We start from the raw sequence: 15,481 nt of genomic DNA, 5'->3' as shown, positions 1-15,481 counted from the left end.
GTGTTCAGATAAAAAGAACCATGCATGGATCAGTGTGTCAGCTGGCGGATGACGTCACGACGCAGGTCACGTGGTCCGTACGCGTTGCGTCCCAGAAAGTAGGCGGGACTTCATCAGCGGTGACGGAATGACGTCGGACGGCCGCTTTTATACCAACACACCATTAGAGAACCAATAGCAAGCGGAGTTGTGCGCAAGACAGATACCGTAGACCGCACGTATCAAACGTGACACCGGAACAAACATCTGCGCTCACTCCAAACACAGGAAGGAGAGAGAGAGCATCAAAAAAATATATATATATGCTATGGAGACATGAAAACAAAACCAAAGGGAAGCAAAATAATAGTCTGCTAATTGGCAACAAGATACAATCCTCTAATTATTCTCACATAAATTATGTGAAGACCGAAAAAAGGGATATTGCCTAAAGAAACAGTACAATATAATCCCCTGGTAAGTCAAAAATAAAAATTTAGTGAATATACCCGCCATGCCGCTGACGTCATCAGCAAGCTACACTGATCCACACATGGGTTGATAACAATATGTACCAAAATATAAATCAGAGCTAAAAATAAAAATAAAATAAATAATAATAAATATAAAAATATAATTAAATTAAGAATAAAATACAAATACACGTATAAAAAGAAAAAATTCTTAATGCAATGAAAATAATTCAATTATCTGTCCGAAATGAAACAATTTAAATCAAAATCCACGTTTAGACCTCTCGGGGCAAGAACCCTTGTCTCATGGATCCAGTAAGATTCACGTTTGCTTAGTTGGCGTATGAAGTTACCTCCACGCCAATGTTTGGTCACCTTCTCAATCCCCCAGAAACTCAAACCTCTGGGATTCTGAGAGTGCACCAATTTGAAATGGCGAGACACATTGTGGGTTTTTAAACCTTTTTTGATATTATTTACGTGTTCACCCAACCTCACGTGTAGGGGTCTGTAGGTTCTGCCAATATATTGGAGACCACATTCACATTGTAACATATATACCACCCCTATAGTAGAGCAGGTAATAAGTTTATCGATCTTATATTCCTTATTGTTACTTGTAGCTATAAAAGATTTTCTCCTTTTTACATTGCATCTAGAGTGTCTGCATGCCGTACATCTACCGCACGCATAGAAGCCGGATAAGAAAGAGAAAAGTCTACTTTCAGTTTGTACAGGGGGATCGATAACACTTGGTGCTATTTGGTCACGTATTGATGGAGCCTTCTTATATATGAAAGAGGGCCGTGCAGGCAACAGAGGGCCCTCTTTCATATATAAGAAGGCTCCATCAATACGTGACCAAATAGCACCAAGTGTTATCGATCCCCCTGTACAAACTGAAAGTAGACTTTTCTCTTTCTTATCCGGCTTCTATGCGTGCGGTAGATGTACGGCATGCAGACACTCTAGATGCAATGTAAAAAGGAGAAAATCTTTTATAGCTACAAGTAACAATAAGGAATATAAGATCGATAAACTTATTACCTGCTCTACTATAGGGGTGGTATATATGTTACAATGTGAATGTGGTCTCCAATATATTGGCAGAACCTCCAGACCCCTACACGTGAGGTTGGGTGAACACGTAAATAATATCAAAAAAGGTTTAAAAACCCACAATGTGTCTCGCCATTTCAAATTGGTGCACTCTCAGAATCCCAGAGGTTTGAGTTTCTGGGGGATTGAGAAGGTGACCAAACATTGGCGTGGAGGTAACTTCATACGCCAACTAAGCAAACGTGAATCTTACTGGATCCATGAGACAAGGGTTCTTGCCCCGAGAGGTCTAAACGTGGATTTTGATTTAAATTGTTTCATTTCGGACAGATAATTGAATTATTTTCATTGCATTAAGAATTTTTTCTTTTTATACGTGTATTTGTATTTTATTCTTAATTTAATTATATTTTTATATTTATTATTATTTATTTTATTTTTATTTTTAGCTCTGATTTATATTTTGGTACATATTGTTATCAACCCATGTGTGGATCAGTGTAGCTTGCTGATGACGTCAGCGGCATGGCGGGTATATTCACTAAATTTCTATTTTTGACTTACCAGGGGATTATATTGTACTGTTTCTTTAGGCAATATCCCTTTTTTCGGTCTTCACATAATTTATGTGAGAATAATTAGAGGATTGTATCTTGTTGCCAATTAGCAGACTATTATTTTGCTTCCCTTTGGTTTTGTTTTCATGTCTCCATAGCATATATATATATTTTTTTGATGCTCTCTCTCTCCTTCCTGTGTTTGGAGTGAGCGCAGATGTTTGTTCCGGTGTCACGTTTGATACGTGCGGTCTACGGTATCTGTCTTGCGCACAACTCCGCTTGCTATTGGTTCTCTAATGGTGTGTTGGTATAAAAGCGGCCGTCCGACGTCATTCCGTCACCGCTGATGAAGTCCCGCCTACTTTCTGGGACGCAACGCGTACGGACCACGTGACCTGCGTCGTGACGTCATCCGCCAGCTGACACACTGATCCATGCATGGTTCTTTTTATCTGAACACTCAGCACTGGAGATCAGTGCTTTTAAATGTGAGTGGTATTTGTCTTTTATTTATTTGTTTAATAAATTTACATCAACGGAGAGCACTAGATTTGCCTGTTCTTTTTCATATATGATATCACATTGATCTGATGATACGGAGGAGAACCTTACCTGGAAATGCTTCCGCTTGGTCTGCTGTAACCTTATGATCTACCCTTGATGGGAACATGCGTTTTTGACCTATCTGATTTATCAGAGGTCCACTTGTTGAGGTGAGAGTTCAACTTGCTCAATGGTGAAGGGATCACATCGTCACTTGATATATTGATTGAAGATACATTACACAAGTGGACTCTGTCTGAATTTCTCTCTCACTATATGGACTTTTTATTTATTTATTTTTTCTCACTTAAAAAAATATATATATTTTTGAAATAGAATTGTATTATGCTCAACGTTTTATTTAATATCCTGAATTTTAAATATGAATTTATTGTCAGCCATTATTGGCACCTTCTGTGCAAGAAAAGTTAAAGAAATATGTATCCCATTAAATTCTATGTCCTCACACTGGTTCGTTGAGTTTCCTTTGTGGTGTTAAAAATCCTGCTTGCTGCATTTTTGGTCAGTTAAAAAAAACTGCACAAAAAACGTACCTCCCTATTAAAATGCATTGAAAACGCAGCAAGAATGCACCAATAACGCACCCGTGTTACTGTGAAGGAATGTAATGTACATACTGATAATCAGAAAATGTCTATTTGCTTACGTGTATACATGTTTCTATGCAACTCCTTACTTATTATGTAGTATACAGATTGACTCTGTTTGGAACTAAAGATGGGGTCTATACCCTGCTTCCCACGCATTAGAAGAATGCATATATGACGACATAACCTGATTCAATCAACCTTCAAGCATCACGTTTTTCCATTTTCTATTTCAACCAATGAGATGTAACTATTAGACTGACATAGCAATGCCGTATCTTTGTGTATAAAATATTAACACCGCCCAGGAATAAATTAGAAGTGTAAGAAGTAACCGATCTGAACGCTGTGTCAGAGTTTTGCTTCTAGAATATATGCATGTATGTACACACTTTTTAATTAGAAACAGCAGCAGATAACCTTGAACTAGAATGTAGTTCTTATCTATTGCATTACGTTTTCGATGAGGCTTTTGAGTCACATGACCTATGAAAAACAAAGCATTAAGCATAGTAAAATCGCGGCAAAGTTGCTGTAATGTCGCGGCATAGTCCTGGCCAAAGTCGCGTTTTCAGTGCATTATAGGGCACTTTTTTTCTCATCGGCAAAAACGCAGGTAACACCATTTTAGTCGGATATATTTTGGCCGCCGAAATTTCTGTGCATCTCTATTACTAACGAGTGCAGTGGATTTAGGCGGCTCATACTATCGCCACTTTAACAATCTGTAATCTGTGGCAGTGACAAACTATTAAAGAATTACTGCCAGCTCTCGGTTTAGGAAATTGGCACTAATTAAGACCTACTCTGATCTGATGTGCAGAGGTACACCAGTACTCAAAGCAAGGTATGCTTGTGCTAGGAAGGGCTCGTATATGTGGCAGTGCAGTGCTGCATCCCTGGCCTCATTTAGCTGTCCGCTGGGAGATTCCCCGGCAGAAAGTGAGGGCCCCGTTCATATCTGGCGTTTTAGGCTATTGCAGCGATCCTGCCCCTGATCCCAAACCACATTTAAATAGTGGCAAAAGGCACAAAGCATGATTGGGCTTCCAGTATTTATCATCCGCTTCTCACTAATTGCCACGTAAATAGATATAAAGCGGTAAACACAAGACATTAAATCATAGTGAACAAACTAATCTCCTACATACAACAGCTTACCTGAAAACTTGACTCTCCCAACTATATGGTACATGTTACCACGGAAGGGGAAAGGTTTAAGGGACGACTTTATGGCTGCAAAGAAAGGAGGAGGAGGATATAAAGAATGCATCAAACATTGTAACAGTTTACAGTAAAACCTTGTAGAGCTGCACAATTAATCGTTCGAAAAACGTGATCTCGATTCAACCCCCCTGACCATCTCTATTGCAGAGTTTGCAATTCTTTCATATAACAAGTGGAGAGACGTATCTGCTCATTCAGCTGTCAAAAGAAAACATTCAGGTAGGCTGCCAAGTTTTTAAAATGAAACATTGTAACTAACTCTTCCTTCTTAGATCAAAAGGGATAAACTTCTGTGTGTAAAGAAGAAAATCCAGGCAACTCTGCCAAGTTTTTAAACAATGTGTAAATGCAAGAAGTTTAACCACTTAGACCCCTTTCACACCAGGGCGTTTTGCAGGCGCTATAGCGTTAGAAATAGTGCCTGCAATCCGCCCTAAAGAAGCTGCACCATTGTGTGCAGTGTGAAAGCCCTGAGGGCTTTCACACTACAGCGGTGCGCTGGCAGAACGTCAGAAAAAAGTCCTGCCAGCAGCTTCTTTGGAGCGGTGAAAGAGCGGTGTGTTTACCGCTCCTCCACCGCTGTTCCCCATTGAAATCAATGGGTCAGCGCTGTAATGCCGCCAGCAAAACGCTGCTATTGAGGCCTATCGCCGGCGGTTTTAACCCTTTCGCGGCCGTTAGCGGGGGTAAAAGCTCCCCGTTAGCGGCCGAAATGCGCCGCAAATCCGCCGGTAAAACGCCGCTAAAAATAGCGGCGTTTTACTGCCGACGCTATCAGCGGTGTGGTGTGAAAGGGGTCTTAAAGTCTAAATCTTTTCCTGACACTTGTTGGAGGTAAAATCAATATATTTTGCTCGAAAATGACTTGAAATCTCCAAAAATTATATATTTTAGCAGAGACCCTAGGCAATAAAATGTCAATTGCTGCAATATTTTATGTCACACTATTTGCCCAGCGGTTTTTCAAATGCAATTTTTTGGGGAAAAAATACACTGACTTAGCCCTATTTTTTTTTTGTTTTAATGTGAAAGATGATGTTACGCCGCGAGAATCGTTCTCTATCTTCTAAACAAAAAAATTGTGATTCTCATTTTAACCAGAATCGTGCAGCTCTTAAACCTTGGTTTGAGAACGTTTTGCAAGACAAGCAACATTTAAAAAAAAAAATTGACTTGATATACAAGCGATGTCTTGATATACAAGTAGCGTCAAGTCACAACTTAGTATAAAAAGTGAAGAGAGGCGCCTCTAAGACCCGGTTGACACAGGGGTGACTTGTCGGACGACTTAGCCAGCTGACAAGTCGCGCTCCATTCTGCACAATGGAACCGTTCTAATAGGAGCGAATCAAGTCGCTCCTACTCACAAAAAAAGGCTCCTGTACTGCTTTGGGGCAACTTCAGAGCAGCTTGCATTGACTTCTATACAGAAGTCATTTTGCAAGTCGCACTGTGCAGGGCGGCTTCAGAGTCCTCCGACTTTGAAGCCACCCCTGTGTGATCTGGCTCTTAGTGTAGCAATATGATTGCATTTAATGAAGGTACAACATTTAGCCACTCACATGGTTGAGGATTAAACCATTTATTCATAAATCCTTCAGTTTATAGTCCTTATAAAAAGAATATAGCAATGTGATTGTGTAGCCATAAAATGTCCATCCACAAATGGAAACCTCCAAAAGGGGATTAGAAGCAAAATCCAGCAGAAGCTCCAGAGTATAAAAGAGAAGAGAGGCGCCTCTAAGTGTAGCAATATGGTTACATTTAATGAAGGTAAAAGATTTAGCCACTCACATGGTTGATGATTAAAAGAGGCACATCTAACTATGCCGGCATCCGGAGTAAAGCTGTCCACATAGACCGACCTCTGCACTGCCATTGAAGCTGTCCCTACCACGCTGCGCTCCACAAGTGCTTCAAGCCTCGCTTTCAGATCGCTCTACTGCAGGGTAGTCTTCCCAGGCACAATTGCAGAATGACAGCAATGAGAGCCGGCGGTGCAGAGGACGGTCTATGTGGACATCTTTACCCCGGATCCCTGCATACTTAGATGTGTCTCTTTTAATCATCAACCATGTGAGTGGCTAAATGTTGTACCTTCATTAAATGTAATCATATTGCTACACTTAGAGGCGCCTCTCTTCTCTTTTATACTCTGGAGCTTCTGATGGATTTTGCTTCTTATCCCCTTGTGGAGGCTTCCATGTGTGGATAGACATTTTATGGTTACACAACCTGGTCACATTGCTATAATTTTTTTTATATGGACTATAAACAGAAGGACTTATGAATAAATAGTTGTGGAACGAATCATCTGCGTTTCTATTTTTTTCTTATGCTGCGTACACACGACCGGACTTTTCTGCAGACTAGGTCCGACGGTCTTCCCGACGGACTTTCGGCACACTTCCTATGGACTTTCCGAATGAATGGACTTGGCCACACACAATCACACCAAAATCCGATGGATTCAACCGTGATGACGTACGATGGGACTAGATAAGGAAGTTCATAGCCAGTAGCCAATAGCTGCCCTAGCGTTGGTTTTCGTCCGTTGGATTAGCATACAGACAAACTGATTTTTCGACTCGAGTCCATCAGAAAGATTTGAAACGAGTTCTAAATCGAAAGTCCGTCTGATTTTTCGACCAACAAAGGTCCGATGAAGCCCACACATGGTCTAACAGATTTGTTCCATCGGACCTTTGCTGTCGAAAAGTCCAGCAGTGTGTACACGGCATTATGGATAAAATTTGCTTTGCTATACAAAGTGCTTTGGATTACAAGTATGTTTCCAGAATGAATTACGCTCGTAATCCACGGTTTTACAAAACAAAGCAGAACTGTGACCATTTAGTAACATAAAATGAGCATTAAAGAAGAAGTACAGCCAAAGCTTGTACTTCTCCTGTGGATCACAGGAATGCAGTTCGTTTTCCACTCCCGTGACCCATTTTCAACAGAGAGTGGGCGGAAGCCCGCTGTCGTCACAGAGCCAGTACAGTCTCAGGAAGGATCACGATCGTATGGCTGGGAACATTCCATATGCCTGGACCGGCACCCGGCTCAGCCTTTCAGCAAGCTGCTGAGAGCCGGAGCCAGCTGCTCCCGCCCCTCCACAGCTCAGCGCTCCAGTCAGCGCAGGGGGCCTGGTGACTGACAGTATGCAGCTCTCTGCTCCGGGAGCCGTGAAAACCGAGTGATCAGCAGTGGTTGATCGCTCGGTTCACAGTGTTAGAGCCGGCAGGGAACAGTTGTAGCATTGGATCGATTGCTGCATCCACTTAGGTAAGTAGGATTCTAACAAAAAAGGAAATCAATCCTATACTTCTCTTTTAAAATTAGACCTCGCTGAACTCTGAAGAAATTCACCTTCAGGCTGCAATCACACTACAGAATTTTGAATCAATGTCAAATCGTGGGCAGATTCGTGGAAAAGCTGCGATTTGACAGCACCGAGGCGTGAATGACAAAACGCGGGACTCGCATTTGAGACGACATTCATTTGAATGACACCTCAAATCACGGCGCGGGTCTGTGGCAATTGTTGCATGACAAAACAAGCTGCAATTGTGGCGTCCCGCATCACGGGTTGCATGTCGCCCAAAAAGAATTCAGGAGGTACTTTGGGGCAACATGCACCCTGTGAAGTGGGTTGCCGCTATTGCAGTCCGTTTTATCGCATGACAATCGCGACAGACCTGTGCCACGATTTGAGGTGTCATTCAAATGACGGCATCTCGAATGCGAGTCCTGCGTTTTGACACGGCAGGGCGAAACAACGTTATGTAACGTTGCTTCTCCCTGTGGCCACTAGGGGTGCGTGTGTGCCCGCTGCTCGCTCCCGGAGTAGCTGGTGACAAACCGAGATCTGTGTGTGTAAACACACAGTTTTCGGTTCTCTGTGTGGCGAAGAAACTGATAGTCTGTTCATACAAAGTATGAACAGCGATCTGTCATCTCCCCTACACAGTCCCCTCCCTCCGTCAGTTAGAACACAGAGAGAGAACACAATTAACCCCTTGATCGCTCCCTAGTGGTTAACCCCTTCCCTGCCAGTGACATTTTTACAGTAATCAGTGCATTTTTATAGCACTGATCGTTGTATAAATGACAATCTCAAAAATGTGTCAAAAGTGTCCGATATGTCCGCCATAATGTTGCATAAAAAGATCGCAGATCGCTGCCATTACTAGTAAAATGATCCCCTATTTTGTAGATGCTTTAACTTTTGTGCAAACCAATCAATATACACTTATTGCGATATTTTTTTTATACCAAAAATACATATCGGCCTAAACTGAGGAAAAAATTTATATTTATTATAGAAAAAAATATTGCATTTTTGTTTCAAAATTGTCGCTCTTTTTTGGTTTATAGCGCAAAAAATAAAAGCCGCAGAGAGATCAAATACCGCCAAAAGAAAGCTTTATTTGTGAGAAAAAAGGGACGTCAATTTTGTTTGGGTGCAACGACGCACAACCGCGTAATTGTCAGTTAAAGCGACACAGTGCCGAATTGCAAAAAGTGCTCTGTTCGGGAAGGGGGTAAAAATCTACCGGGGCTGAAGCGGTTAAAGTTTACAATCGTAAGAGTCCATTCACACTAATGCGCAACAATAGTATCCTAACACAACTTCTGCAAAGCACAGCAGTGGACTAAACTGGTATATATAGGCCCTATAGCTTTAAGTTTAATTTAGTCGTTCTGCTTATTTTGCTCCCCCTCTCAGCAGTGACTCGGCAGCCTGACAGCCTCCTAATGTAAACGCAGAGCAGGAGCACAAAAAGTGTTCTACTCAGCAATTTGCTTACCGTATATACTCGAGTATAAGCCGAGATTTTCAGCCTCTTTTTTGAGGCTGAAAGTGCCCCCCTCGGCTTATACTCGAGTCATCGCTGTCTGCCCGCTCGATCAGCGTGTCGAGCAGACAGACAGCGGCCATTCTATCATTCAAAAGCCGCGCCTCCGGCTCCGCCTTCGCCTGTGATAGGCGGAACACTGAATTTCCCAGCAGCCTGTGTTCCGCCTATCACGGACATCGTATCATCCTCGTACTACGGACGAGGATGATACGATGTACGTGATAGGCGGAACACAGGCTGCTGGGAAATTCAGTGTTCCGCCTATCACAGGCGAAGGCGGCGGCGCAGCTTTTGAATTTTACAATGGCCGCTGAGGCGCCGACGAAGAGGGCACGGGACGGAGGCAAGGCAAGGCACGGCACGGGACGGGACGGGACGGAGGCAAGGCACGGCGGCAAGGCACGGAGGCAAGGAGGCAAGGCACGGGACGGAGGCTCGGGACAAAGGCTCGGGACACAGGTAGGCTGGACACACACACACACACACACACACACACACACACACACACACACACACACACACACACGGATGGATGGATGGATGGAGACACACACACACAGGGATGGATGGATGGATGGATGGAGACACACACACACAGGGATGGATGGATGGATGGATGGAGACACACACACACAGGGATGGATGGACGGACACACAGGGATGGACGGACACACAGGGATGGACGGACACACAGGGATGGACGGACACACACACAGGGATGGACAGGCATGTCTCACCCTCGGCTTATACACGAGTCAATAAGTTTGCCAGTTTTTTTGGGGGTAAATTGGGGGCCTCGGCTTATATTCGGGTCGGCCTATACTCGAGTATATACGGTATGTCTTTGGTTTTGGGAAAAGGCATTTTCACTTATTGCAGCACCCGGATTTTAAATATCAGAATCAGCTTTAAAAGAACATGTAGGGCTTACCTTTACATCTGGTCATAAACCGAGCCTTTTCCAGCGGTTGGCTGAACCACACACTAATACGATCCATCTTCGGGGACAGAGGTCCTGCTAAATACCGACCGTCATACCTAAACCAGAAAACAAGCACATTTTTACCAGAAATTCAGTGAGCTCATACCTTCCTGTAGTCTCTGACTGCTATCAGCTCTCTTTGTAGACTACAGAACAGCTCTGTCCTATGTTATGGAAACGAGGTGTTCTGTAGTTTTAACATATTTTCTGTTATAAAGTGACAACGCTGTTCCATAGATACAATATAAGTGTCATTTTCGTTCTTGGGTTTAGGTATACAGTACTTTGAATGAGACGATCTGTACTCCCCTGAAATGTCGAACAAAGACGTTATCCAGGAAAGACGACAAGCAGTCCAGTGCGTTTTTTTTTTTTTCCTGCATCAAAAACACTTGGACAGTAGTTTACAGCGCCTTGAAAAAGTATTCATACCCCTTGAAATTTTCCACATTTTGTCATGTTACAGCCAAAAATGTAAATGTATTTTATTGGGATTTTATGTGATAGACCAACACAAAGTGACACATAATTGTGGAAGGAAAATTATAATTAAAATTATGTTTTTCAAAATGTCTTAAAAAAATGTATATGTGAAAAGTGTGACGTGCATTTGTATAGTGCCCCCCCTGAGTCAATACTTTGTAAAACCTCCTTTCACTGCAATTACAGTTGTAAGTTTTTTTGGGGATGTCTCTACCAGCTTTGCACATCTAGAGAGTGATATTTCTGCCCATTCTTCTTTGCAAAATATCTCAAGCTCTGTCAGATTGGATGTAGAGTGTCTGAACAGCAATTTTCAAGTCTTGCCACAGATTCTCAATTGGATTTAGGTCTGGACTTTGACTGGGCAATTCTAACAGATGAATATGCTTTGATCTAAACTATTCCAGTGTAGCTCTGGCTGTACAGTGCCTTACGAAAGTATTCGGCCCCCTTGAACTTTTCAACCTTTTGCCACATTTCAGGCTTCAAACAAAGATATAAAATTTTTATTTTTTTTGTGAAGAATCACCAACAAGTGGGACACAATTGTGAAGTGGAACGACATCTATTGGATTTTTGAAACTTGGGGGCGTGCACAATTATTCGGCCCCCTTGCGTTAATACTTTGTAGAGCCACCTTTTGCTACGATTACAGCTGCAAGTCGCTTGGGGTATGTCCAGGGCCGGATTAACATAGGGGCTATTGGAGCTACAGCTCCAGGCCCCTTTCTCAAGATAGGCCCATTTGCCCAAAAAAAATAAAATAAAATAAAAAAAAAAGATAGACTTCGAGGATTGTAGCTCGGCGATCAGGAGTCACAGAGACCCCACATTTGGGAGGTAGGTAGCTAAAGACCCACTCCAGCACTGGATAATATATGGGGCTGCTATCATCTATGGTTCCGGAGATACAGGGCTCCTTGCGCAGCCTGTCAGAAGCTACATACAGAGCAGCAGTATAAATACAAGCTGGAACACTCTGCAGCAGACTGAGAGGATGAACTCACAGTGCTTATAATAATTATTTGTATATTACTTATGGTAATTAACCCCTTGCCACCCAGGCCCATTCTGAGACTTCTCTCCTACATATAAAAGTCATCATTTTTTTTATGCTAGAAAATTACTCAGAACCCTCAAATATTATATATTGTTTTAGCAGACACCCTAAGGAATAAAATGGTGGTCTTTGCAACTTTTTATGTTACACGATATTTGTGCAGCAATTTTTCAAACTTTTTTGGAAAGAAACTGTTTCATTCATAAAAAAAAAACACTAAAGTTAGCACGATTTTTTTGTTGTGTACCAAGCGATGCTTTCCATTTTTTTTACATTTTTAGAGTTACAGAGGAGGTCTAGTGCTAGAATTATTGCTCTCGCTCGAACGATTGTGGCGTATGTAACCTGTGTGTATCTGGCTCTGATATGCCGCGTACACACGGGCGGACTGTATGGCGTACTTAGTTCGTCATACAATCCGACGGACAGTCCGTCGTACTTTCCACTGAACGGACTTGACCACACACGGATACCCAAACAGTCCGTCGAAAGCTTGCGCGATGACGTGTACAGCACGTACGACGGGACTAGAAATAGGAAGTCCAAGACACAGCAAAGCACCCTTCCGCCGTGTAAATCCTTTCTGGGCATGCGCCATGCTTAGTCCGTCGAACTAGCATACTGACGAGCGGATTGTCCGCTGAAACCAAAGTACGACGGACTGCACGCTGAAAAAGTCCGCTGAAGCCCACACACCAGCGGACTGTCCGCTGAAATGTGTTTCGACGGACTAAGTACGCCATACAGTCCGCCCGTGTGTACGCGGCATTAGTAACCACTGCCTACCCAGGGACTGACTAGTACAGTGATGGCGAACCTTGGCACCCCTGATGTTTTGGAACTACATTTCCCATGATGCTCAAGGACTCTGCAGTGTGGTTGAGCACCATGGGAAATGTAGTTCCAAAACATCTGGAGTGCCAAGGTTCTCCATCACTGGACTAGTATCTCTCCCCAGCCTGTCCCCACACACCCTCTCACCTGCTGACCTGTGAATGAGGCAATCATTCCCGCAGTGTTATTGTGTTCTGCCAGTGCATACAATTGGTGTTGCTAACTATAGCTGGCAGCACTGATTGTTTTGGGGAAAACCTGACAGACTGGTTGTACTGAAGTCGATTAATAGGTTGACTTGTGTAAAACCAGCTAGCCCTTACATAGATCGACTATGGCTGGTCTCTGCTTAATTAGTGTAATTTCAATCCATGTCTGGCCCACTTAACCACTACGCAGTCCCTAAACATCCTTCCACAAACCTTTACATTTTTCCTTCCCAGATTACTTCATCCTCCTCTCCTATATATAGTGCCCACTGTCATACTCTCCACACTTCTCTCCTATACATAGGGCCCGCTGTCATACTCTCTACACTTCTCTCCTATACATAGTGCCCGCTGTCATACTCTCTACACTTCTCTCCTATACATAGTGCCCACTTTCATACTCTCCACACTTCTCTCCTATACATAGTGCCTTCTGTCATACTCTCCAAACTTCTCTCCTGTACATAACGTCATATCCTACACACCCCTCTCTTGTACATAGTGCCCGCTGTCATACACTCCTCTCCTGTACATAGTGCCCACTGTCGTACCCTCCACACTCCTCTCCTATACATAGTGCCCACCGTCATACCCTCTAAACTCCTCTCCTGTACATACTACTCACTGTCATACCCTCCACACCCTCTCCTATACATAGTGCCCACTGTTATACCTCCAACACTTCTCTCCTATACATAGTGCCCAATGTCATACCCTCCACACTCCTCTCCTGTACATACTACTCACTGTCATACCCTCCATACTCCTCTCTTATACATAGTGCCCACCGTCATACCCTCCCTCCACATTCCTCTCCTGTAATTACTGCTTACTGTCCTACTCTTCACACTTCTCTCCTGTACATAGTGCCCACTGTCGTACCCTCCACACTCCTCTCCTATACATAGTGCCCACCGTCATACCCTCTAAACTCCTCTCCTGTACATACTACTCACTGTCATACCCTCCACACCCTCTCCTATACATAGTGCCCACTGTTATACCTCCAACACTTCTCTCCTATACATAGTGCCCAATGTCATACCCTCCACACTCCTCTCCTGTACATACTACTCACTGTCATACCCTCCATACTCCTCTCTTATACATAGTGCCCACCGTCATACCCTCCCTCCACACTCCTCTCCTGTAATTACTGCTTACTGTCCTACTCTTCACACTTCGCTCCTGTACATAGTGCCCACTGTCATACCCTCCACACTCCTGTACATATTGCTCACTGTCATACCCTCCGGAATAGACAGCAGGCAGACCCGTCCGTCCTCAGCGTAGACGGCACAAGCAGGTGGGCGATGGTGACGTTAGCGCGCCGCTACTAAGCTGCCGCCGGGTGGACCAAGATGGCCGCGGCTCCGGAGCTAGGCCGAAGCCGCAGCCTTTCCTATGGGCGAGACCGCGGAGCTCACTCCATGGATCGTCCTCGATCATAATAATTTGGATCGATTGAAGAAATTAACAATTAATCGAACAATTAATCGTTAAATTCCGCAGCCCTAAATTTTTATTTATGTATTGTTTATAAAAGGCCCACCAAAATCCTCAGCACCAGGCCCATGATGTTCTTAATCTGGCCCTGGGTATGTCTCTATCAGTTTTGCACATCGAGAGACTGAAATTCCTGCCCATTCTTCCTTGCAAAACAGCTTGAGCTCAGTGAGGTTGGATGGAGAGCGTTTGTGAACAGCAGTTTTCAGCTCTTTCCACAGATTCTCGATTGGATTCAGGTCTGGACTTTGACTTGGCCATTCTAACACCTGGATACGTTTATTTGTGAACCATTCCTTTGTAGATTTTGCTGTATGTTTGGGATCATTGTCTTGTTGGAAGATAAATCTCCGTCCCAGTTTCAGGTCTTTTGCAGACTCCAACAGGTTTTCATCCAGAATGGTCCTGTATTTGGCTGCATCCATTTTCCCCTCAATTTTAACCATCTCCCCTGTCCCTGCTGAAGAAAAGCAGGCCCAAACCATGATGCTGCCACCACCATGTTTGACAGTGGGGATGGTGTGTTGAGGGTGATGAGCTGTGTTGCTTTTATGCCAAACATATCGTTTTGCATTGTGGGCAAAAAGTTTGATTTTGGTTTCATCTGACCAGAGCACCTTCTTCCACATGTTTGGTGTGTCTCCCAGGTGGCTTGTGGCAAACTTTAGACGAGACTTTTTATGGATATCTTTGAGAAATGGCTTTCTTCTTGCCACTCTTCCATAAAGGCCAGATTTGTGCAGTGTACGACTGATTGTTGTCCTATGGACAGACTCTCCCACCTCAGCTGTAGTTCTCTGCAGTTCATCCAGAGTGATCATGGGCCTCTTGGCTGCATCTCTGATGAGTCTTCTCCTTGTCTGAGCTGAAAGTTTAGAGGGACGGCCAGGTCTTGGTAGATTTGCAGTAGTCTGTTACTCCTTCCATTTTAAAATGATCGCTTGCACAGTGCTCCTTGGGATGTTTAAAGCTTGGGAAATCTTTTTGTATCCAAATCCGCCTTTAAACTTCTCCACAACAGTATTACGGACCTGCCTGGTGTGTTCCTTGGTCTTCATGATGCTCTCTGCGCTTTCAAAAGAACCCTGAGACT

At 43.5% G+C, this 15,481-nt stretch overlaps 1 protein-coding gene across 1 annotated transcript in view; it reads right to left on the bottom strand.

Moving 5' to 3' along the window:
* Nucleotides 1–15,481, bottom strand: part of DNAAF9 (dynein axonemal assembly factor 9) — a 199,675-nt gene that overhangs the window by 22,325 nt on the left and 161,869 nt on the right. The window contains exons 32-33 of the mRNA XM_077478035.1: nt 10,246–10,352; nt 4,384–4,458 (exon numbers count right to left, since the gene is read on the bottom strand). Coding sequence (XP_077334161.1) covers nt 4,384–4,458; nt 10,246–10,352 — 182 coding nt within the window. The remainder of the gene's footprint in view (nt 1–4,383; nt 4,459–10,245; nt 10,353–15,481) is intronic.

Source organism: Lithobates pipiens, unplaced genomic scaffold (genome assembly GCF_037356315.1).
Source record: "Lithobates pipiens isolate NorthernLeopardFrog02 unplaced genomic scaffold, aLitPip1_a1.2 Scaffold_13, whole genome shotgun sequence".
In the NCBI taxonomy this organism is placed as follows: domain Eukaryota; kingdom Metazoa; phylum Chordata; class Amphibia; order Anura; family Ranidae; genus Lithobates; species Lithobates pipiens.
This window is presented reverse-complemented; position numbering and strand designations above follow the sequence as displayed.